The 19588-nt window shown below is 37.4% G+C and overlaps 1 protein-coding gene across 6 annotated transcripts; it reads left to right on the top strand.

Annotated features, from left to right (window-relative positions):
• The first annotated feature begins 910 nt into the window (after positions 1 to 910).
• On the top strand, positions 911 to 19291 carry ZNF248 (zinc finger protein 248). 6 transcript variants are annotated; one of them, XM_059055053.2, is made up of 7 exons: positions 916 to 1016; positions 1886 to 1939; positions 2593 to 2694; positions 2787 to 2828; positions 10914 to 11040; positions 11319 to 11414; positions 16274 to 19291. In XM_059055053.2, the coding sequence occupies exons 4-7, from the start codon at positions 2814 to 2816 to the stop codon at positions 17752 to 17754; spliced, it is 1719 nt and encodes a 572-aa protein (XP_058911036.1). In that variant the 5' UTR covers positions 916 to 1016; positions 1886 to 1939; positions 2593 to 2694; positions 2787 to 2813; the 3' UTR covers positions 17755 to 19291. The 6 variants fall into 6 exon arrangements, with proteins under 6 accessions (XP_058911035.1, XP_058911036.1, XP_058911042.1 ...); XM_059055052.2 differs by lacking the exon at positions 1886 to 1939 and having other exon boundaries at positions 911 to 1016; XM_067025646.1 differs by lacking the exon at positions 916 to 1016 and having other exon boundaries at positions 1441 to 1939; positions 16277 to 19291.
• Positions 19292 to 19588: the final 297 nt, after the last annotated feature.

Here is a 19588-nt window from a genome sequence, read left to right as displayed (position 1 = left end):
GACCTGATGCAGCTGAATAAAAATAAATAAATAAATGTTAACAATTAGGTGAAACTGGGTGAAGAGTATATGGGAACTATCTCTGCAACTCTTCTGTAAATCTGAAGTTAGTAAAAAAAAAAGTTAAATGACACTGATCAAAGAGTTAACTACATATTTTTTATGAAAAGTTCATCATAAAATAATACACCCATATGATCATACATAAAAGAATGTATATTTGGTTCCAGGTAAAGCATTTCTGAGAGATGATAAAGTGCTTTCCTCTTAAGTTTGGTGTGTGAAGTTTCTTACATAGGAACAGTTTTTATTATTAATACTGAGTTGCTATGTTGCTTTTTTCCTCATTCCGGAGAATAACTAGGCTGCTCACAGATATTATTTTAGTTTACATAGATTTCTTGTCAAGTATAGAAGATAAATTTATCAAAACTAAAATAACATCTGTCCACGTTCATAAATGAAATTCATGTACCACTTTGCTTCTCTTGGTTTGTGTCTAGTCGAAAACGCACACTGCTTTGACATGCATCTCTGGGACAGGGACAGAATCCAGGGTCCAGGTAGCAGGAGTGAATATATCAGATAGTAATCTCTCAATTCAGTCAACAAAGCAAAAACTCTCCAGCTGATTTCTAAAGAAGTGGGCATGGTGTATACTGGGCAAGGTAATCTTAAGAAACGTACTGAACAATTTATGTGCCAGACGCCATCCTAATTGCTTTTACAGTGTAAACGCCCTTAATCGTCATAAAAACCGTTAGCTAGGTACTGTACTACTAGTAGCTTACTTTTGTACAATTTAGGAGTGAGGCATTGCTTCTGAAGGTAGAGCCACTTTTCCAACCCAATCTGCCAGGAGCCAACTTCCAGCTCGCCGCCACCGCGCCACGCCGCTCCCTCCCTCTGCGCATGTGCATCCCCGCCTTCTCCGCCCGGCTCGTCCTTCCCCGGCCTCCAGCCCCTCGTGGGAAACAATCCCTGGCCTCCAGGTCCACGCGGCGAGGGAGCTGCGGGTGAGCCCCACAGGGTGGGGGCGAGGGCCGAGGGGACACCGCGCGGCTCGGGGAGCCGGCGGAGGCAGCAGTGCCGGGTGGTAGGTTGGAGCCCCGCGAACATCGGCAGGACCCCAGGAGTCAGCGGCGCCTGCAGAACTGAAGAGACTGCAGGCGGCGGCGCCTCTGCCGAGAGAGGCCGGAGTCCCGCGCGGGAACGCGGACTCTCGGGCTCGCTCAGTCTTCAGCTGTTCAGCCCTTGAGCTGAGCGGGCGGCGCCGTCGTGTGGCCGCGAGTGGGGAGTGCGCGTGCGTGACGTGTGCGCTAGGCCCGCGGGGAGGGAGCGGGGTTGTCAAGGAGAGAGCGCGTGCGTGACGTGTGATCTGGGCCTACGGGGAGGGGCGAGGAATGCGGGGAAAAGCGAGTGCGCGTGCGTGTGCGTGTGTTTCACGTAGTGACGTGTGCGTGTGCGTCGCTTGTGCGCTGGGATTACGGGGCGCAGGGAGGCTGTGGGAGAGAACGACTGCTCCAGGAAGGGACTCGGAAGTACATGAATTTCCTGGACCAAATAACTGCTGGGAGATTTGTTTTGCTTAGCTGTAAAATGCCGATATCTAGAGTGCTTGCCACGTTGTGTTGTTTTGAGCGCTCACGTTTTCTTAGCTGCTGTTGTATTTGTTTTGTATGTAATACAGGCGGCTGGAGCTTGGATAAGTCTCTAGGGCCTCCATTCCTCAGTTAATTCGTTTGTGAAATGGGATTGGAGGGGGCTGGACCAGCTAGCCACCAAGGCCTTTTCCTGGCTCTAACATCACCCAGATCCCAAGTTATTATTTATTATGTATTCATTTGTTATTTGTTGTGTATAATCATGACACGGTATCCTGAAGCCATCGAAGGCTGTGTGACGGTGGAAGGTCTGAGACAAATTTAAGAAGAGAGAGGTGAGCTGGAGCTGAGATGGGTGGGCATGCAGGCTGCACAGGAAATGTCACCTGTTTGGAGAGTTTGTAAAGGCATGGTCGGGGTTGAAAGGCTCACCAGTCATAGCTAAGGAAATTCTGTCATTATCTGTCCCTAACACCTACCTCCTCCTCCCCTCATTCTCCAGTCACTCTTTCCTGAGGTGGGTAGTGCAGGCAGGTCCTTTTTGGGTTATCTGTTGCTTACTTGAAAAATGAAAAAAAAAAAGAAAATTGAGCCTGAGAAGGTGAGTGGCTCAGGTCATGCAATTTGTTAGTGGTAGAATCGAGACTGAAAGTCAGGTCTGCAGATTCGTGGGCCACTGCCCATTTTGTGACTGTTGGGTCTAAGTTAGTTTTTTATTAAAAGATCCTTCTGAAAATTGTAAGCAGGTGAGAACATTAAAAAAAAAAAAAATCTTGCCTTAAACACTCCCATCCCTTTTTTCAGAGGTTTCTTGGATTATCTGACCTTATAGGATTAATGGTGTTAGCAGATAACCAGATGAACAATATGGTTTGAGGTGTTTTTCTCCCCCTGCAACATCAGTTTTGGCAGATCCATAGTGTTCCCTCCTTAAGATTACTGTTCAATGTTAAACTCATCTCATGTTTTTAATTTTTCTGTGTCACAGAACCTAAATTGGTAATAAATCAATAAGAAACAAATGTTAACATTCACTCAGTGAAAAGTATCATGTCTAAGCTCAACATAAATCGGAGCCACACATGGACAAGTAAGTATCTTGTGTGTGGAGCTGTGTAGGCAGGTGAATCCAGGAACTACAAGGCAGGCCAAGTTCTTACTTCCTTCTTCCTTCTCCCTCAGCTCTCCCTCCTCCACTAAGAGTGAAAAATGAACAAATCCCAGGTGAGTTTTTTTTGTTTATTGCCATTTTGTCTTAAAATGTATTTTCTAAAGTTTCTAAAGGTTTATAAAACCTCGTGTCAGCTCATTTTTATTTCTAGCTTGAGTAGCAGGTAGTCCTGGCTTTTGTTTCTGCATTTCCATTTCAACCTAATACACGCAGTCTTGCTTCTTCACCACCACTCACCTGAATCAGTTCTGGAAAAGATCACCAAATTGTAATCAAATCCAGTTTTTGTCTTTGTCTTACTTGACCCTTTTGTAGCATTTGGTACTATTATCCATAGTCTCTTTGTTTTGAAAGTCTCCTCTGTTGTCTATGAAACTACCCTCCTAGCTCTCCTTTTCCTAACTTCTGTCCCTCATGAAGTTGGCTTTGCCTTTTGCCCCAACATTGCTTATCCCTAGGTTATCTAGGGATAAGCTTATCCCCTGCTTATCTAAGCCAACTGCCCTTCCCAGTATACCTATTTTTCCTGACTGTTTTTGTCTTTTTTTAAAAAATGAAATAATTAAAAATTGTTAGTATATTAACATGGTTAAAAAAAAAAGTAAGTGATACAAAAAAAGTAAGTAAAGGGACTTCCCTGGTGGTCCAGTGGTTAAGACTCCGTGCTTCTACTGCGGGGGGATGTGGGTTCAATCACTGGTCGGGGAGCTGAGATCCCGCATGCTGCTTGGCACGGCTAAAACATGAAAAAAAAAAGTAAGTAAAAATTCACACCCCATCCTGTCTGTAGCTGACGCTTTCTCCAGGTAGGGTGACATTTATTTCTCATCTAAACTGTGACACTTTCACTGAGAGTGAAAGAGGTTTTATTAACAATTATGCTGAGACAGCTGGCATATATTGGGACAGTCCCAGACGAACTGCAGTGTATTGTCACCGTACTATAGGTATACATTATTTCTATTTCTTGTTTGTCCTCCCAGTGTTTCTTTATTCAGTTGAAAGAAAATATGTGCTCCCGGCCTTTATTTTAAAGGGAATCTATTATTAGAACTTGTTAAATTTAGATGCACCTGTACATCCCTGGCAACATGTTAAAATGCAGATTTTGATTTAGTATATCTGGGTGGGGCCCTGGAGTCTGCATTTCTAATCAGCTCCCAGATGTAGTTGATTCTGCTGCTCAGGGAACCACACTGAGTAGTGAGTGTATACACTATTTCCCATTCTTCTTCTTCTTTTTTTTTTTCCTTTTTTCACTTGTTTTTTCAGCCTGTTCCCAGGGATCTTTCTGTAACAGAACGTCTTTCTTTGTTAACAATCACATGGCAATTCAATTGCGAATGTTCCATAGTTTATTAAACTAGTTATTAACTATTTCCAACCTTTTGCTACTACAAACCATGTTTTAATGAATAGCCTTGTACATGTAGGTTTATTCTATCAGATAAATTCCCAGAAGTGAGATTGCCAGGTCAAAGGGTTGAATGCAATTGATAAAATTGATCCTTTTGGTGGGATTATAGATAGTATCATTTTGTATTTCCATTGGTACTGCATGATAGTGCTTTTTCTCCATAGCTTCTCCCATAGAAATACGTGGTTCACTTTTGGATTTTGGCAACTGATAGGTAAAAATTAGTATTTTATGTAGTTTACATCTGTAATTATCTTAACTATGAGAGAGGTTGAAGATTTTTTTCATGCATCTAAAAGGTGTCTTGTTTTTATATTTCTGTGAACTATCTGTTCATATCTTTTGCCCATTTTGCTCTTAGGTTTCTGGCTTTTTCTTTTTTTCAATGTCTGGTTAGCTCTTCGTATATTAGGGGTACTAATGCTTGTCTTTTATATGAGTTATTTTCTGGTATATCATTTGTCTTTTGATGATTGTTCATGGTTTTATTTCCCCATGCAGGTATTCTGCTTCAGGATACCACATTTCACTTAGTCATCATGTTTCCTTAGGCTCCCCTTGGCTGTGACAGTTTCTCAGACTTTCCTTGTTTTTGGTGACCTTGTCGGTTTTGAGGAGTACAAGACAGGTGTTTTGTAGAATGTCCCTCACGTGGGAATTGTCTGCTGTTTTTCTTGTGATTATACTGGGGTAATTGTTTTCTTGGAGAAAGACCACAAAGGTAGAGTGCCATTTGGTAACATCAGGGTAAATGCTCTCCATGTGACTTTTCACTTTTCAACAGATGATGAATCACTTTTGATCATGTGGCTGAGGTCATGTGGTCAATTTTCTCCACTGCAAAGTTATTCCTTTTTCCTCTGTTTTCATACTGTACCCTTTGGAAGAAAGTAGGGAGCTATGCTACACCTCCTTCATGGTGGAGTATCCACATAAATTATTAGGAGTTCTGCACAGGAGACTTGTGTATTTATTAACTCAGTCAGTGTTTAATATCAATATGAACTCATGACTAGTTATTTTTTACCTTGTTTATAGTCCAGTACTACCTTGTTCATTTTGTTGCTCAAATTGTTTCAGCTTGGTTATTAAATAGAACACTTTCAACTGGTTCCTGTGTCCTTCTGATATACCCCATTATTGTGTGTTTGTTTGAGTACTTCTACTATACTTTCTGGTAGTAGAAGATAGTCCAGGCTTATCTTATATTTGCTGCCCTAGAATTAGCCATCTTTCCCTGAAGAGCTCTGGTTCCTTTTATTGGAGCATGGTATTAGAAACCAAGATTGGGGGGCTGGATTGCTACTAGTTTCTAATTCCTTAGAGACCCTCTCAGCTGACTGAACAAGAAAATACATGTGTATACTAACTTACATATATATATACACATATCTATAAATATTTCAGTATGTAACCGTCTGTGTTTGCATTAAGCTAAGTATTATTTCACACTGATGTCCCCTGCTGTAATCATTATCACATGGAACATTCTAGCCTTCTCTCCTTGCTTGTCTGTAACTCCCACTCTAGCAATCTGGCTACCACCATCCACATTTCATTTACTTAATTGTTCAATTCCAGCATACATGTATAAGTGATTTCTGAGTCATTAACTCATGGACTCTTGGTTCCTTCCAGTTTTTGGTCATTATGAATTAAGCTGCTAGAAACGTAGGTTTTTACATAGACATACATTTTTAAATAGCTAGGGTGTGAAACTGCCTGATCATATGTTAAGACTGTTCAGCTTTGTAAGAAACTGCCAACCAGTTTTTCAAAAGTACTGTATCATTTTACATTCCTACCAACTGTGAATCAGAATTCCTCTTGTTCTGCATCTGGAACTGAAATTGATGTTGTCATTGTTTTGGATTTAACTGTTCCAGTAGATGTGTCATGGTATCTCATTTTTGTTTTAATTTATATTTCCCTAATGACAGATGATATTGAGCATTTGTTCATAAATTTATTTGCTATCCATATGTCTTTGCTTGACATGTTTATTCATATCTTTGGTCCATTTTTCTATTAGGTGATTTGTTTTCTTACTATTGCGTTTTCAGAGTTCTTTTGCATATTTTGAATGCAACTTCTTTATTAGATATTTATGTTGCAAATATTTTCTTCCAGTCTGTGGCTGGTCCTTTCATCTTCTTACAAATGGCTTTTGCAGGGCAAAATATTTTATTTTAAATGAAACCCAACCCGTGTATTTTTTTTAATGGAATGTGCTTTTTTCTGTTGTGTTTAAAAAGTCATCACCAAATCCAAGATCACATAGATTTCCTATGTTCTATGTTGTCTTCTAGAAATTTAATAGTTTTGCATTTTACTTCTAGGTCTGTGATTAATTTTTAGTTAATATTTGTATAAGGTGTATGGTCTGTGTCTAGGTTCATTTTTTTGCATAGAGGTACAGTTGTTGAAGAATCATTTGTCCAAAGACTATCTTCTCCATTTGAATGCCATTGTGCCTTTAATGAAAGCATATTGAAAGTGCTCTATTTAATAATCAAGCTGAAACAATTTGAGCAACAAAATAAACAAGGTAGTACTGGACTATAAACAAGGTAAAAAATAACTAGCCGTGAGTTCATATTGATACTAAACACTGACTGAATGTAACAAAAAAGAAACAGACTCACAGATATAGAGAACAAACTAGTGGTTACCAGTGGAGAGAGGGAAGGGGGAGGGGCAAGATGGGGTAGGGAATTAAGAAGTAGAAACTAGTATCTCTAAAATAAATAAGCTACAAAGATATACTGTATAACATAGGAAATATAGCCAATATTATATAATAACTATAAATGGAATATAATCTTTAAAAATTGTGAATCACTATGTTGTACACCTAAAACTTATATAGTAGTGTACATCAGCTATACCTCAATTACAAAAAAAAAATCAGTTCACTATATATCAGTGGATCTGTTCCTGGGACCTCTATTCTATTTCACTGATCTATGTGTCTCTCAACACACTGTCTTGGTTACATGTAGCTTTATATGTCTTGAAATCAGGTAATGTATATCCTCTTTTTCCTTCTTCCATATTATGTTGGCTATTCTAGGTCCTTTACCTTCCTATTTAAATTTTAGAATCATTTTTTCAGTGTCTACAAAATAGCTGGGATTTTTATTTGAGTTGCACTGAATTTATAGATTAAGTTGGAAGGAATTGACGTCTTAACAATACTGAGTCTTCTGATTGATGAATATGGAATATCTCTCCATTTATTTAGATCTTTGATTTCTTCCATCAGTTTTTGTTTTTCTGCATATCCCTGAAATATATTGTGTTAGATTTATATTTGAATACTTTTTCTTGGTAGTTGTATTGTAAATGGTATTTTTTTCATTCAAAAATTTGAAATTCCAATTGTTTATTCTGATATGGGAAAACAGTTGACTTTTTAATATTGACCTTGTATCCTATGATGTTGCTATATTTGCTTATTACTTCCAGGATTTTTTTTCTTTTTCTTTTTGTAGATTCTTTGGGACTTTCTATATAGACAATGTTGACTTCAAATAAAGACTGTTTTATTTTTTCTTTCTAATCATATTTGTTTTAAATTTTGTTTCAGTTTTTTTGTTTGTTTTGTCTTGTTGTAGGTCTTTCTGTACTAGCTAGGACTTGAATACGAGTATTAAGACAGGACATCCTTGCCCTGTTCCTGCACTTAGGGGAAAGGTGTCCAGTCTCGTAACATTAAGTATGATGTTAGCTTCTTTATCAAGTCGGGAAAGTTCCCCTCTATTCCTAGTTTGCTGAGAGTTTTTATCACGAATGACTGAAGAATTCTGTCAAATGCTTTTTCTTCATTAATTGATATGATCATGTAATTTTTCTTCTTTGGCTTATTGATATGTTGGATTATACTGATTGATTTTTTTAATGCCGACCCAGCCTTCCATACCTGCAATAAATTCCACTTGGTTGTGGTTTGTATTTCTTTTTATACATTGTCAGATTTGATTTGCCAATATTTGAGAATTTTTGCATCTATGTTATTGAGAGACATTAGTCTTTGTTTTTCTCATAGTGTCTTTATCTAGTTTTGGTATTAGGGTAATGTTGGCCTCATGTATTGAGTTTGGAGGTATTATTTACCAGAGGAGATTATGGAGAATTGTTATTATTTTTTCCTTAAATGTATAGTAGAATTCACCAGTGACGCCATCTGGGTTTGGTTCTATTTTGGAAGTGTTTTAATTATTGATTCAGTTTTTTTTTTTTAACAGAAATGAGTCTATGCAGGTTATCTGTATCTACTTGTGTGAATTTAGTAGCTGTTTCTTTTAAGGATTTTGTCAGTTTCATCTACGTTACCAATTTTTCAGGAATAGAATTATTTGTAGTCTTCTCTTATTATTTTTTAATGTCATTAGGCTTAGTAGTGTCAACCTATCTTTCATTTCTGAGATTTCCAATTTTCCTCTTTTTTCTTGGTTAGATTGGAGGTTTATTAATTTTATTGATCTTTTCAAAGAAGCAACTTTGGGTTTCATTGGCTTTTTGTATTTTTTTCACATTTTCAATTTAATTGATTTATTCTAATTTTTATTATTTCCTTTACTTTGCTTGGTTTAGGCTTAATTTACCTTTTTTCTCTAGTTCACTAAGATAGAAGCTTAGGTTTTTGATTTTAAATCTTTTCTAATATATACATTTGATGCTATACATGTCCCACTGTGCACTGCTTACAGTGCATCGCACAAATTTTGATACGTGGTATTTTCATTTTTATTCCATTTCATTTAAAATATTTTAAAATTTCTTTTGAGATTTCTTTGACTTACAGGTTATTATAGGTTGACTTATAGGTTATTTAAAACTTATAGGTTATAGGTTTGACTTGTAGGTTATTTATAAGTGTAACATATGTTGTTTAATTTTCAACTATTTGGGATTTTTCAGTTATCTCTTGCTTATTGATTTCTATTTAATTCCATTGTGGTCTGAGAACATATTTTGTATGATAGCTATTGTTTTAAATTTGCTAAGGTGTGTTTTGTGGTCAGGACTAAGGTCTATCTAGGTGAATTGACCATATGAGCTAGAATAGAATGATAGAATGTGTGTTTTATTTTTTTGGATGGAATATTCTACAGATGCCATATAGATCATGTTGACTGATAGTGCTGTGCAGGTCATCTGTATACTTACTGATTTTCTGCCTGCTCAATCGCTCAAGATAGAAGACTCCAACTATGGTTTTAGATTTGTCTATTTCTCCTTTCATTTCTATCAGTTTTTGCTGTATGTATTTTGATACTCCTTTGTTAGATGAATATGTTTCAGATTGTGTCTTCTTTCTCTAATATGATTTGAACCCATCTAATGGTTCTTAATTTCAGATATTATAATTTTCAACTTTGGAATGCCCATTTTATGCAAGTATGTATGTATCTGTGTGTGTTTGTATACACATGTATCAGAGGTCCCCAAGACCATCACCAGGTTCAGTGATTTGCTAAGATGACTCAGTATGTAGTTGTACTTACTGCTATCACTTATTGAAGTGAAAGGATACAAAGCACGATCAGCAAAGGGAAAAGACACATGCTGCATAGTCCAGAGGACACCAGGCACAAGCTTCTAAGAGTTTTCTCCCAGGACACACTTAAGTCCTCTAGCAGTGAGATGTGGCAACAGATGTGAAATGTCTGCCAGGGAAGCTCAACAGACACTCAGTGTTCAGCATGTTTATCAGGGGCTAGTCACATAGGTGCTTTCTGCTTAGCATATAACAAAATTCCAGACTCCAGAAGGAATGTATGTGTGCAGCAAAAATCATATTGTTTACACAAACAGTTTAGGCTCAGTGAACCATTCTTATTAAGGACTGGTAAAAACCCTCCTGAAATCCAAGTTCCCAGATGCCAGCCAAGAAACACCCTTGTAGCTGATCTTTCAGAGGATAGCAGTCTCAGGCCTGCTCTGTTAATTCTTTCTCCACAACACACATACCACATATCTGCTGAACTTCTCCCATCCTTTCATTTATTTTGTTCATATTTTCCTCTATTTTATTGAACATATTAATTATAACTCATCTTGAAGTTCTTGTTTGTTCCAATATCTGAGTGTCCTATGGGTACGCTTTTATTTTCTTTTTTTCCTTGGTTTTTGTCTCTTCATATAACATGAAATTTTTTATTGGATGCCAAACATTGTATTTAACGACACAAATATTGGTAGAGGCTCCAGAAAATGATCTCTTTTAGCAGAGAGGATTCATCCGTTTCTCTGTTGGGCAGGCAGAGTACAGGACTGGTCACTTTAATCAGTCACGGGCTGAACTTGGTTAGGGCCTGTACCATATTAATTTTAATCCCTCTGTTCATTTTAACAACTGAAAGTTTTACTTCCTTAGTGACAGTTAACTTTATAATATAAAAGATAATATGAAAGAACTTTTTCTTGGTAACCCCAATCTACTTTGTGCATAATGCTAGCTCCTACAATGTCTAATTTAATAAATGTTAGTGTGTATGTCTCCTTATCAGGAATAACATTTGTAGCAACTAGTTCCACCCCCTTAGTGGAAACTCAGTTTGTACAAGATATTACTTTTTTCTTACATAGGATAGCATAAAAGAAGGCAATCCTATATACCAATTTTTAGTAAACTCTAAAGAGATTAGTTCTTTTAAATATTTACCACTCATAGAGCTCTGACAATTTCATATAGAAAAGGAATATACTGTTACAGGAACAAGTGTCATTCAAAGATGTGTGTGTGGACTTCACCCAGGAAGAGTGGTACCTGCTGGATCCTGCTCAGAAGGTACTATACAGAGACGTGATCCTGGAAAATTACAGCCATCTTGTCTCAGTAGGTAAGAATTTTTTCTCCATGTAAACGAGTAGCATGCATTTCTTAGTTGATGAAACATAAGAACTCCCTGTGGAATTTCCTGATGGAGATTCAAGGGATCAGATGACTGATCCCTTTTGGCCACTATAAAGAATGTTATATTCTTACCTCTTTAAGGATTAGTTCATTTAGGCACCTCTTTTAGGTAGCTCCTGAAGCTATACATTTCTTCCCCATCATTTTTTCAGAGTCCCTGAAGCCAGGCTGTTGAGCCATAGTCCTGTGTTATTTTCTTTATAGGGAATTGCATTACTAAGCCAGAAGTGATCTTCAAAATTGAGCAAGGAGAAGAACCTTGGATATCAGAGGAAAGATTCCCAAAACAGTGCCGCTCAGGTGAGTTAGTGAGTTCACAGGCAGATGGAAGCCAGAGGAAATGAGATCTTAGGGCACTGGTTTATGGTTTATCAACTTTGAACTATTTTTCCAAAAAAACATTTTTTAGCCCCAGACCTTTGGAAGTGATTAAGGACAGTTGGCCCACATCCCTTTGTTACCTTAATCACATTCCTCCATATGTCACTTTCACTCATAAATGCTTCCCTTTGTTATTTGACATTTTAGAGTGATTTATCTATATCCATAATCCAAACTCATTTGGCTTCATCTGAGATAATTTTTCTTGGTTACTTTATCTTTTAAAATTGTTCACCTTCTCTGTATTGTCTTTGGACATCTCTTGTTAGGTAGTATGTATTCATGCAATATTTCCATATAGTCATTTAACAAATATATGCTGAGCGCCCAATATGACCCAACTATGTTTATAGGTAATTAAAAGAATGTCCCTATTATCACAGAGTGTCTATAGGTGTAGGTATGTGTATTTGTATGGAGTTATACATGCTTGTATACACACACATGGTGTTGGGTGGTGTTAAATACTGTAGAGAGTTAAAGCAGTGAAAAGGGGGTTGGAGAATGATGGCATGTGCTATTTGGTATGGAAGTCAAGAGAAAAACCTTTTTGATGAGGTCCACAATAGACAAGTCTCTAATAAATTAAAGTGTGAGCTCTGTGGATTCTGAGTATTCCAGACAGAGGGAACATCAGGTGCTGAACTTCTCAGACAGGTGTGCTCTTAGGGTGTTTGAGGAATGGCAAGGATGTCAGCATGGCTGGAGGTGAGAAGGCCTGGGGGAGATTGGTAGTAGATGATGTCATAAGTAGCATGTACCATGGGAGACCCATTAATTTTACTTTGAGTGATGTGGGAAATCCTCAGGCCTTTTTGAGTAAACATAAATCAGATTAAGCTGTAAGATTGGATTTATAATTTAAAAGGATCTCTCTGACTTCTGTGTGGTGAATATGTGGTGGGTAGATGATGCTTGGGCACGAGCAAGGAAGGAATAACAGTACACTACTATGTACTCGGGAGGAGAGAGGCTAGTGTCTAAGGCTATGTTGGAAGTGCTGAGAAATGGTGGATTTGTACATATATTTTGGAGATGAGGTCAAGAGGATTTGCTATTGGGTTGGATACAGAGTGTGAGAGAGAGAGAAGTTGAGCATGATTCCAGTGATTGTCTCAAGCACTTGATAACTTAGCATACCATTTACTGAGATAGAGAAAATTTGGAGGAGAGATTATAAGGGAGTTACTACAAATTTTATATTTGGACACAAGAGGCTGAGGTAACTGTTAGAATCTGGGATTGAAAAGGTGATTTCATATATACATTGTATGAAGTACATAATGAGGCCAGACCTAGAAGTATCCATTCGAAAGGCGTCAGCTTTAGGTGGTGGTTGGAGCTAGATTAGAGATTGGCGAACTTTTTTGTAAAAACCAGACAGTAAATATTTTAGGCTTCGTGAGCCACACATGGTCTCAGTTGCTGCTGCTGCTCTTCCTCCTCTTACCTCTTCCTCCCCACTCCTCTCTGCTGCCTCTTCTGTTATTTTCCATCTAAAAACATAAAAAACATCCTTAGTTCTAGGACCACTGCCTTGCAGTCATAGTTTGCTGTCTCCTTTTCTAAGTGATTGTAAATGAGAGAGGTAGTCCTGGGATGGTACCACTTTTACAAGGTGTGTAAATCCATTAAATCTCGTCATTAGAGGAGACTGAGAGGAACAGTCTGGGGTACAAGAAAATTAGAGAGCCTGGTTTCCTAGGGGTCAAATAAGGAACATTCAATCATCCATTACTGCCTTAAATGGCAACCATGGGATCAGGGTATGGAACCCGTTATCCCCTATTACTAGTTTTTTCAAATACTGATATTGTTTTCCTTTCCATCTTCTTCATCTCTTCATTTTCTCACTTTTCACTGATGTCACTCAAAACCATAACTGTGGGGGCTTCCCTGGTGGCGCAGTGGTTGAGAATCCGCCTGCCGATGCAGGGGACACGGGTTTGTGCCCCGGTCCGGGAAGATCCCACATGCCGTGGAGCGGCTGGGCCCGTGAGCCATGGCCGCTGAGCCTGCTCGTCCGGAGCCTGTGCTCCGCAATGGGAGAGGCCACAACAGTGAGAGGCCCGCCTAGCACCAAAAAAAAAAAAAAAATAACTGTGTCTCTGTTCTGTCATTCCTGACTTGATCTAATTCCTAATTGGTTTTTATTTTTTTACCTAAAGCATCCAATTTATCTTTCACTAGCCTAACAAAGTTGCCCCATATTAATAAATGAATTTACAGTCTCCTTCCATTGACTGTCACAATGTGGTCCTGTTGTATATATCTCAGAGTCTTTCTTTCTGCTCTTCAGAGTTTATACTAAACCTCATACTATCTTATTTCTTAAATTTCCCCTATAAATATTTTATTTTTTTTCTATAACTTTTACTTTTGTTTATCTTGCCTTTTCAGAAACTTAATTAAAATTGGAAATGTAAAGTGTGTAAACATTGTATGGTATGTAATGGCTTGTTATTATTTCACTTATTTTAAGTTAGAGATCAATTTTTTGCTGCACCTTAAATAGTCCATATTTTGTAACCCTAACCCACTAGTATCTGTATCCCCAAAACTCAGACCTGATCATATGACTGCTGCTTGGGGTTTCTATCATTGTTGAGATTTTGTTTTCCAAAAGAGAAGACCCTTTCATATTTTTCCTGATTCTGATATTTTAATAATTACTTTGTTGAGCCAAGTTTAGAAGAGATCACTCTTTTTCATCCATTCAGAAAGCATTCTGGAGTACTCTTCCTAAATGCACATTTCCTTATTTTGTCCTCATGTACAGGTTGGAAATAATTCATATGAACATTACTTTCTAAGAATGATTAATGTACTGTGTCCTCAATGAAGTCAGAGGAAACAGGATTTTGGTAACACCTGTCAAGAGCTAGACTGTGGTCATGACAAAGGATTTAGCATTGAGCACTGGATTTGTTTTATTTTACAGTGAATTAAACAGACAGTAACTTCTTCTAAGGCAGCAAGTGGAAGCTAAACATGGTAGGGATGTTGTAGAGTTTGTTGGCTTTTGTTCTTTTATTAATATTTTTGTGGTTTGTTGTTTTCAATTAAAGTAAGTAGCATTTCCTGAAGGATGTCCAGGTCCCAAGGAGAGCCAAGGCTGGAGTGTAGCTAATTAAGTGAAATATATGTTGTTGGGAATGAACAGTTTATGAGCGCTCCAGCTAGAGTTGCAAAGATATTTTTTAATGGATTTGTGGAATTGTGATTTGAACTCTTACTGTGAATCTAGTTTTTGTTTTGATTTGTGTTTGCCACGATAAAAACTATTAGTTAGTCTTTGGAGCAGTGGGCTCAGGACTGTTCTAGATTTTTTTTTTAACACATAATTAAGATTGTTGCATTGGATACCAACAGTAAAGTATAGACAGAATTTTTATGATAAAGTTTGTTGAAGGTCTCAGAACCATATAGAAAAATGTGATCATTATGGGTCTCACCAGTAAGTAAAAGCCACAGATGAGGCTAGATATGAAAGCAGAAAACCTCACTGCAAAGATAAACCTAGATATAAAAGCAGACTTAAAAATCAGTATTGCTTCAGAAACAAAATTGTTTTGGGTAAAAGTAGACCAGCAGACTGAAGTAAAGAAACATATGACTTGATGGTTGGGACAACTTCATTAACAGCTGTGAGAAAACCAAATGAACCTGGTCGTTTTGCAGAGATGGTCTGCCCCTCCTCCATTTTGTATTTCCTGTTGGGCATTTGTGTTGTTGTGAATCACAGCTAGATAGAGAGTTAGAGTCTGGGTTAAAACACTGTCCCTTAAAACATGAGGAAATAGGTGCTTTCAGAAATTTATTTTGATGTTGCTATATCAGATGGGAAAAAGAGGAATGGCAACATGCATATTAGAGAGGATCCTACCTCAGTAATCAAGCTGTGGGAAGATAAGGACAAGAAACCATAATCTTCCTCTGTCAAACTGAGTACTTCCTCTAATATGTTTCTCAGACAGTCTATTTTCCTTTAAAAAAACAAAACAAAAACAAAAAACCTCTTTTGCTGAACTCATCCAGTTCTTGTAGTTTCCTGCTCCCTACATGAACAATGCTCAGAAAATCTCCATCCCTTGCTCACCGTGTCTTGAGTTCATTTCACCTTCTCTAGCCTGCTGCTCTTACAGCATTTTAAAAAATAATTATTCTAGCCTGCTGCTCTTACAGCATTTTAAAAAATAATTATTCCATGTGAATTAAAGGAAAAACTAGATCCTGGGCTAGCAGACAATTCTTCTGAACCTGAGGAATTTGGTGTTTTCAGAACTTTAGTCTGGTGTTGATGTGTAGAGTAGAAGCAAGTACTCTAGTAGGAATCCCACCCAGCAATCAGTGTCTGAGGGGATTAGGACTAGACTGTTCTGTCTCCACCAAACATAGTTCATCCCCTGAAAGCCCTTGTCTACTAATCTTCAATGCCACTTTATTCAGTGTTCAATGTCTCTGTTGGGCTCACTCCATTCTCTTGAGCTTCCTGATTTCTGAATCAGCCACTCACCGGTTCCCTGTGCTTTGAATTTATTTCACTGTTTTCTGTCCAGTTTTAAAGGTTATATTAATAAAGTATTCCACTGCAGCATGTATTTATTTTCCACTCAAACCAGAAGGGTAAAGGAAATGTATACTTGGATTTAGTTTACACCAGAAAACTGAGCCTAAAACAAAAGAATTGACTGTGTAGTAGGGCATTAGTGTAAAAGTCCAATTCCATTAAAAATGTACTAGGATTTATAAGATGTGGTTATTTTTCTCATTTCTAGAAGACTGGAAACTTGATGACCTGATAGAGAGCAGCCAGGAAAATGAAGATGAACATTTTTGGCAACTTGCTTTCACCAACCAAATGTTAAGTACAGATAGTGGTGACAAAGTAAGGAATACTTTAAATCTAGGTACAGACTCTGTTCCTTCAAGAAATTTTCTGTATAAGATATGTGACACATGTGAAATGAGTTTGAAAAATATTTCAGGCTTAATTATTAATAGAAAGAACTATTCTGGAAAGAAGCCTGATGAGTTTAATGTGTATGAGAAATTTCTCCTTGATATTCGGCATGAGAAAACTCCTACTGGAGGGAGATCTTATAAATATAATCAAAAAAAGAATGTCCTCAATCGTAGCCAGGATCTCACTCAGCCAATTTTTGATCCACCTTTTGAGTATAATGAAAATGGACAAGGCTGCCATGGGGAGGCAGACTCTTTCACAAACAAGAAAGCTCAGATAGGAGAGACACACTGTAAATATAATGAATGTGGAAGAACTTTCATCCAAAGTTTAAAGCTCAATTTATCTCATTTGGAAATGGAGCCATATGAATGCAGTATTTGTGGGAAGTCCTTCTATATGGATTTAAGATTGGGGCATCAGAGAGCTCTTACAGGGGAAAATCCTTACAATGAATATGGGCACATTTTCTGTGACAGTTCAGCTTTCATTATCCATCAGGGAAATTACACAAGAAAGATACCCCATGAATATAAAGTAAGTCACAAAATGTGGGAAAAGTCAACCGTCTTTAGACATCAGATAGTACACATGGGGGAAAAACCTTATGAGCACAATGAAAATGGAAATACTTACAACAAGAAGTCACATCTCACCCAACTTCGAAGAGCTCACTCAGGAGAAAAAACCTTCGAATGTGGTGAATGTGGGAAAACATTCTGGGAGAAGTCAAACCTCACTCAACATCAGAGAACACACACAGGAGAGAAACCCTATGAATGTACTGAATGTGGGAAGTCCTTTTGTCAGAAACCACATCTTACCAACCATCAGCGAACACATACAGGAGAAAAACCCTATGAATGTAAGCAATGTGGAAAAACGTTCTGTGTGAAGTCAAACCTCACTGAACATCAGAGAACACACACAGGGGAGAAACCCTATGAATGTAATGCATGTGGAAAATCCTTCTGCCACAGGTCAGCCCTAACTGTGCATCAGAGAACACACACAGGAGAGAAACCCTTTATATGTAATGAATGTGGGAAATCCTTCTGTGTAAAATCAAACCTCATTGTACATCAAAGAACTCACACAGGAGAGAAACCTTATAAATGTAACGAATGTGGGAAAACCTTCTGTGAGAAATCAGCTCTCACTAAACATCAGAGGACTCACACAGGGGAGAAACCCTATGAGTGTAATGGATGTGGGAAAACCTTTAGTCAGAGGTCAGTACTCACTAAACATCAGAGAATTCACACGAGGGTGAAAACTCTTTCAGCATCCTGAACGTTCTGAAGCCTTTATCCACTCTTTCAAATTCATTATGCAGGTTTTTAAAATGAGATTAATGAAACCCAAAGAATGCCACAGATTATTAGAAAGTGAGGTTTTGTTGTACTTCAGATAATTAGTACTAGAATAAAACCTTATAATGTTTCGAATATCTGAAAACTTTCAAGAAAAAATGAAACTTTCCATCAGAAAATTTATATTGAGGGGAAATTCATTTAAATAATGTGGCAAAAACCTTTATCTAGACTTTATGTTGTGTGCTGCCATATTCTGGATGTGATGCTGACATTTTATTGTAAATATAATGGATGATACTCATTTAGTCATATTCACAGAATCTTAAGTTTAAAAAAGTTAAATGACAACAGCATTAAACATTTATGTGAAGAGTCCTTGATGTTTGCAGGCCTTATGTGAGTATGCAAATATCATAGAAATTTGAGGTATTCTTGATATGTATATTAGAGCTCAACATGCTTGTGAAGAGAAACTCTGAACCCTTAGTTAAGTAACTATTATGGTTATAAATATATTAATATTTCCCACACTAGATACCATCAGTGTCTTTATAGGTTGACACAATTATGTACATATGTATATGTAAATATGTTTATACACACATACCAACACACAGTGGTGTACTGCAGTAAGCTTATACTGGCTTGCAAGTACTGCTGATTGTTAAATTTTCAGGAATTTTGTGAGCCAGTTGTTAAACAGAGTCATTATTTAAAATTTAAACTATAAAAACTTACAGTTAAATATTTTAAAAGCAAGGGTAATAAGTACTCAACACTCACCACTTCCTAATTATTTTACAGTATTTTGCTGTTATCTTTGTTCTTTAGGTTATTTGTATTGTTGACTCTGCATGGTGAATACTGTATAATGATGTGCTACTGGACATCTCTTCCCAGCTCTACATTCAGTGCCATCATGTTGGTAGCTTGGCTTTAGTGGGAGTATTTACACCATAATAATTGGCAAACTCTACAAATCAGGGTTTTGTTTTCTCAGAGAACCTGTAGTCACATATTTACAGTAGTTGCACATCACTGTGTATTTATGAAAATACATTTGGAAAATTTAAAGTACAAGCCACATACCCCTTTTTCCATTTCCTGATATAAATAAATGGCTATGGACATTATTGCCGATTGGCCTCTTCAATAAAGAAGGCAAAATATGTTTCTGTGAGGTTTTTAACTACCTCTGCATCAATCTTATTCTAAATACTACCAGAGTCTCTCTTAGTATGGCCAGTATATGCTATTTTACAACCATATTGCTTACCTTTCTTCTGACTTTGCTAGCATATGTGAATGAGTATGGCCATTTTTACTGAGCTTCCACTTCCATAAAAGAGCCAAACAATATTTTTCTGAGGTTACTCAGCTGCCTTGGGTCAGTCAATAATGTAAATGCTATTAATAACAACGATATTTACATAAATTTCACAAAGGTTAACATCAGTTATGAACAGTAATGCTCACTGCATTCTACAAATAAAAAGTAGTGGTATATAATGAAATGCCTTTGTCATATTCTTGGTGCTTCATTGCTGTATCTATTTAGGCATGATGTGTGTAACCCGAGTTGTATGTAACAAAGGAACTATGTATTTGTATTTAATTTAATCGACTGTAATATACTGTCTCTTTCTCCTTTGTCCTACTGTTTCCTTTGCTTCCTTGGAACACATTAAAAGCAGTTCCAAGAGATACTGCCCACCCAACAGCCAATCCCTGCTTCTTAGTTGCTGGGCTGTTTCGTCTCTTTGTCCGTCCTTCCCCCAGATGATTTAGGGGTAAATCCACATTAGTCTAAG

Source organism: Kogia breviceps, chromosome 2 (assembly GCF_026419965.1).
Source record: "Kogia breviceps isolate mKogBre1 chromosome 2, mKogBre1 haplotype 1, whole genome shotgun sequence".
Taxonomy (NCBI): Eukaryota; Metazoa; Chordata; class Mammalia; order Artiodactyla; family Physeteridae; genus Kogia; species Kogia breviceps.
The sequence above is the reverse complement of the archived record's forward strand: the minus strand, read 5'-3'. Positions and strand labels throughout refer to the sequence as shown.

Bases quoted from the DNA above. Each gene is read 5' to 3' on its own strand.
- ZNF248 (XM_059055052.2), top strand. The intron at 11,041-11,318 runs GTAAGAATTTTT...TTTTCTTTATAG, and splicing joins CAGCCATCTTGTCTCAGTAG to GGAATTGCATTACTAAGCCA. The intron at 11,415-16,273 runs GTGAGTTAGTGA...TCTCATTTCTAG, and splicing joins CCCAAAACAGTGCCGCTCAG to AAGACTGGAAACTTGATGAC.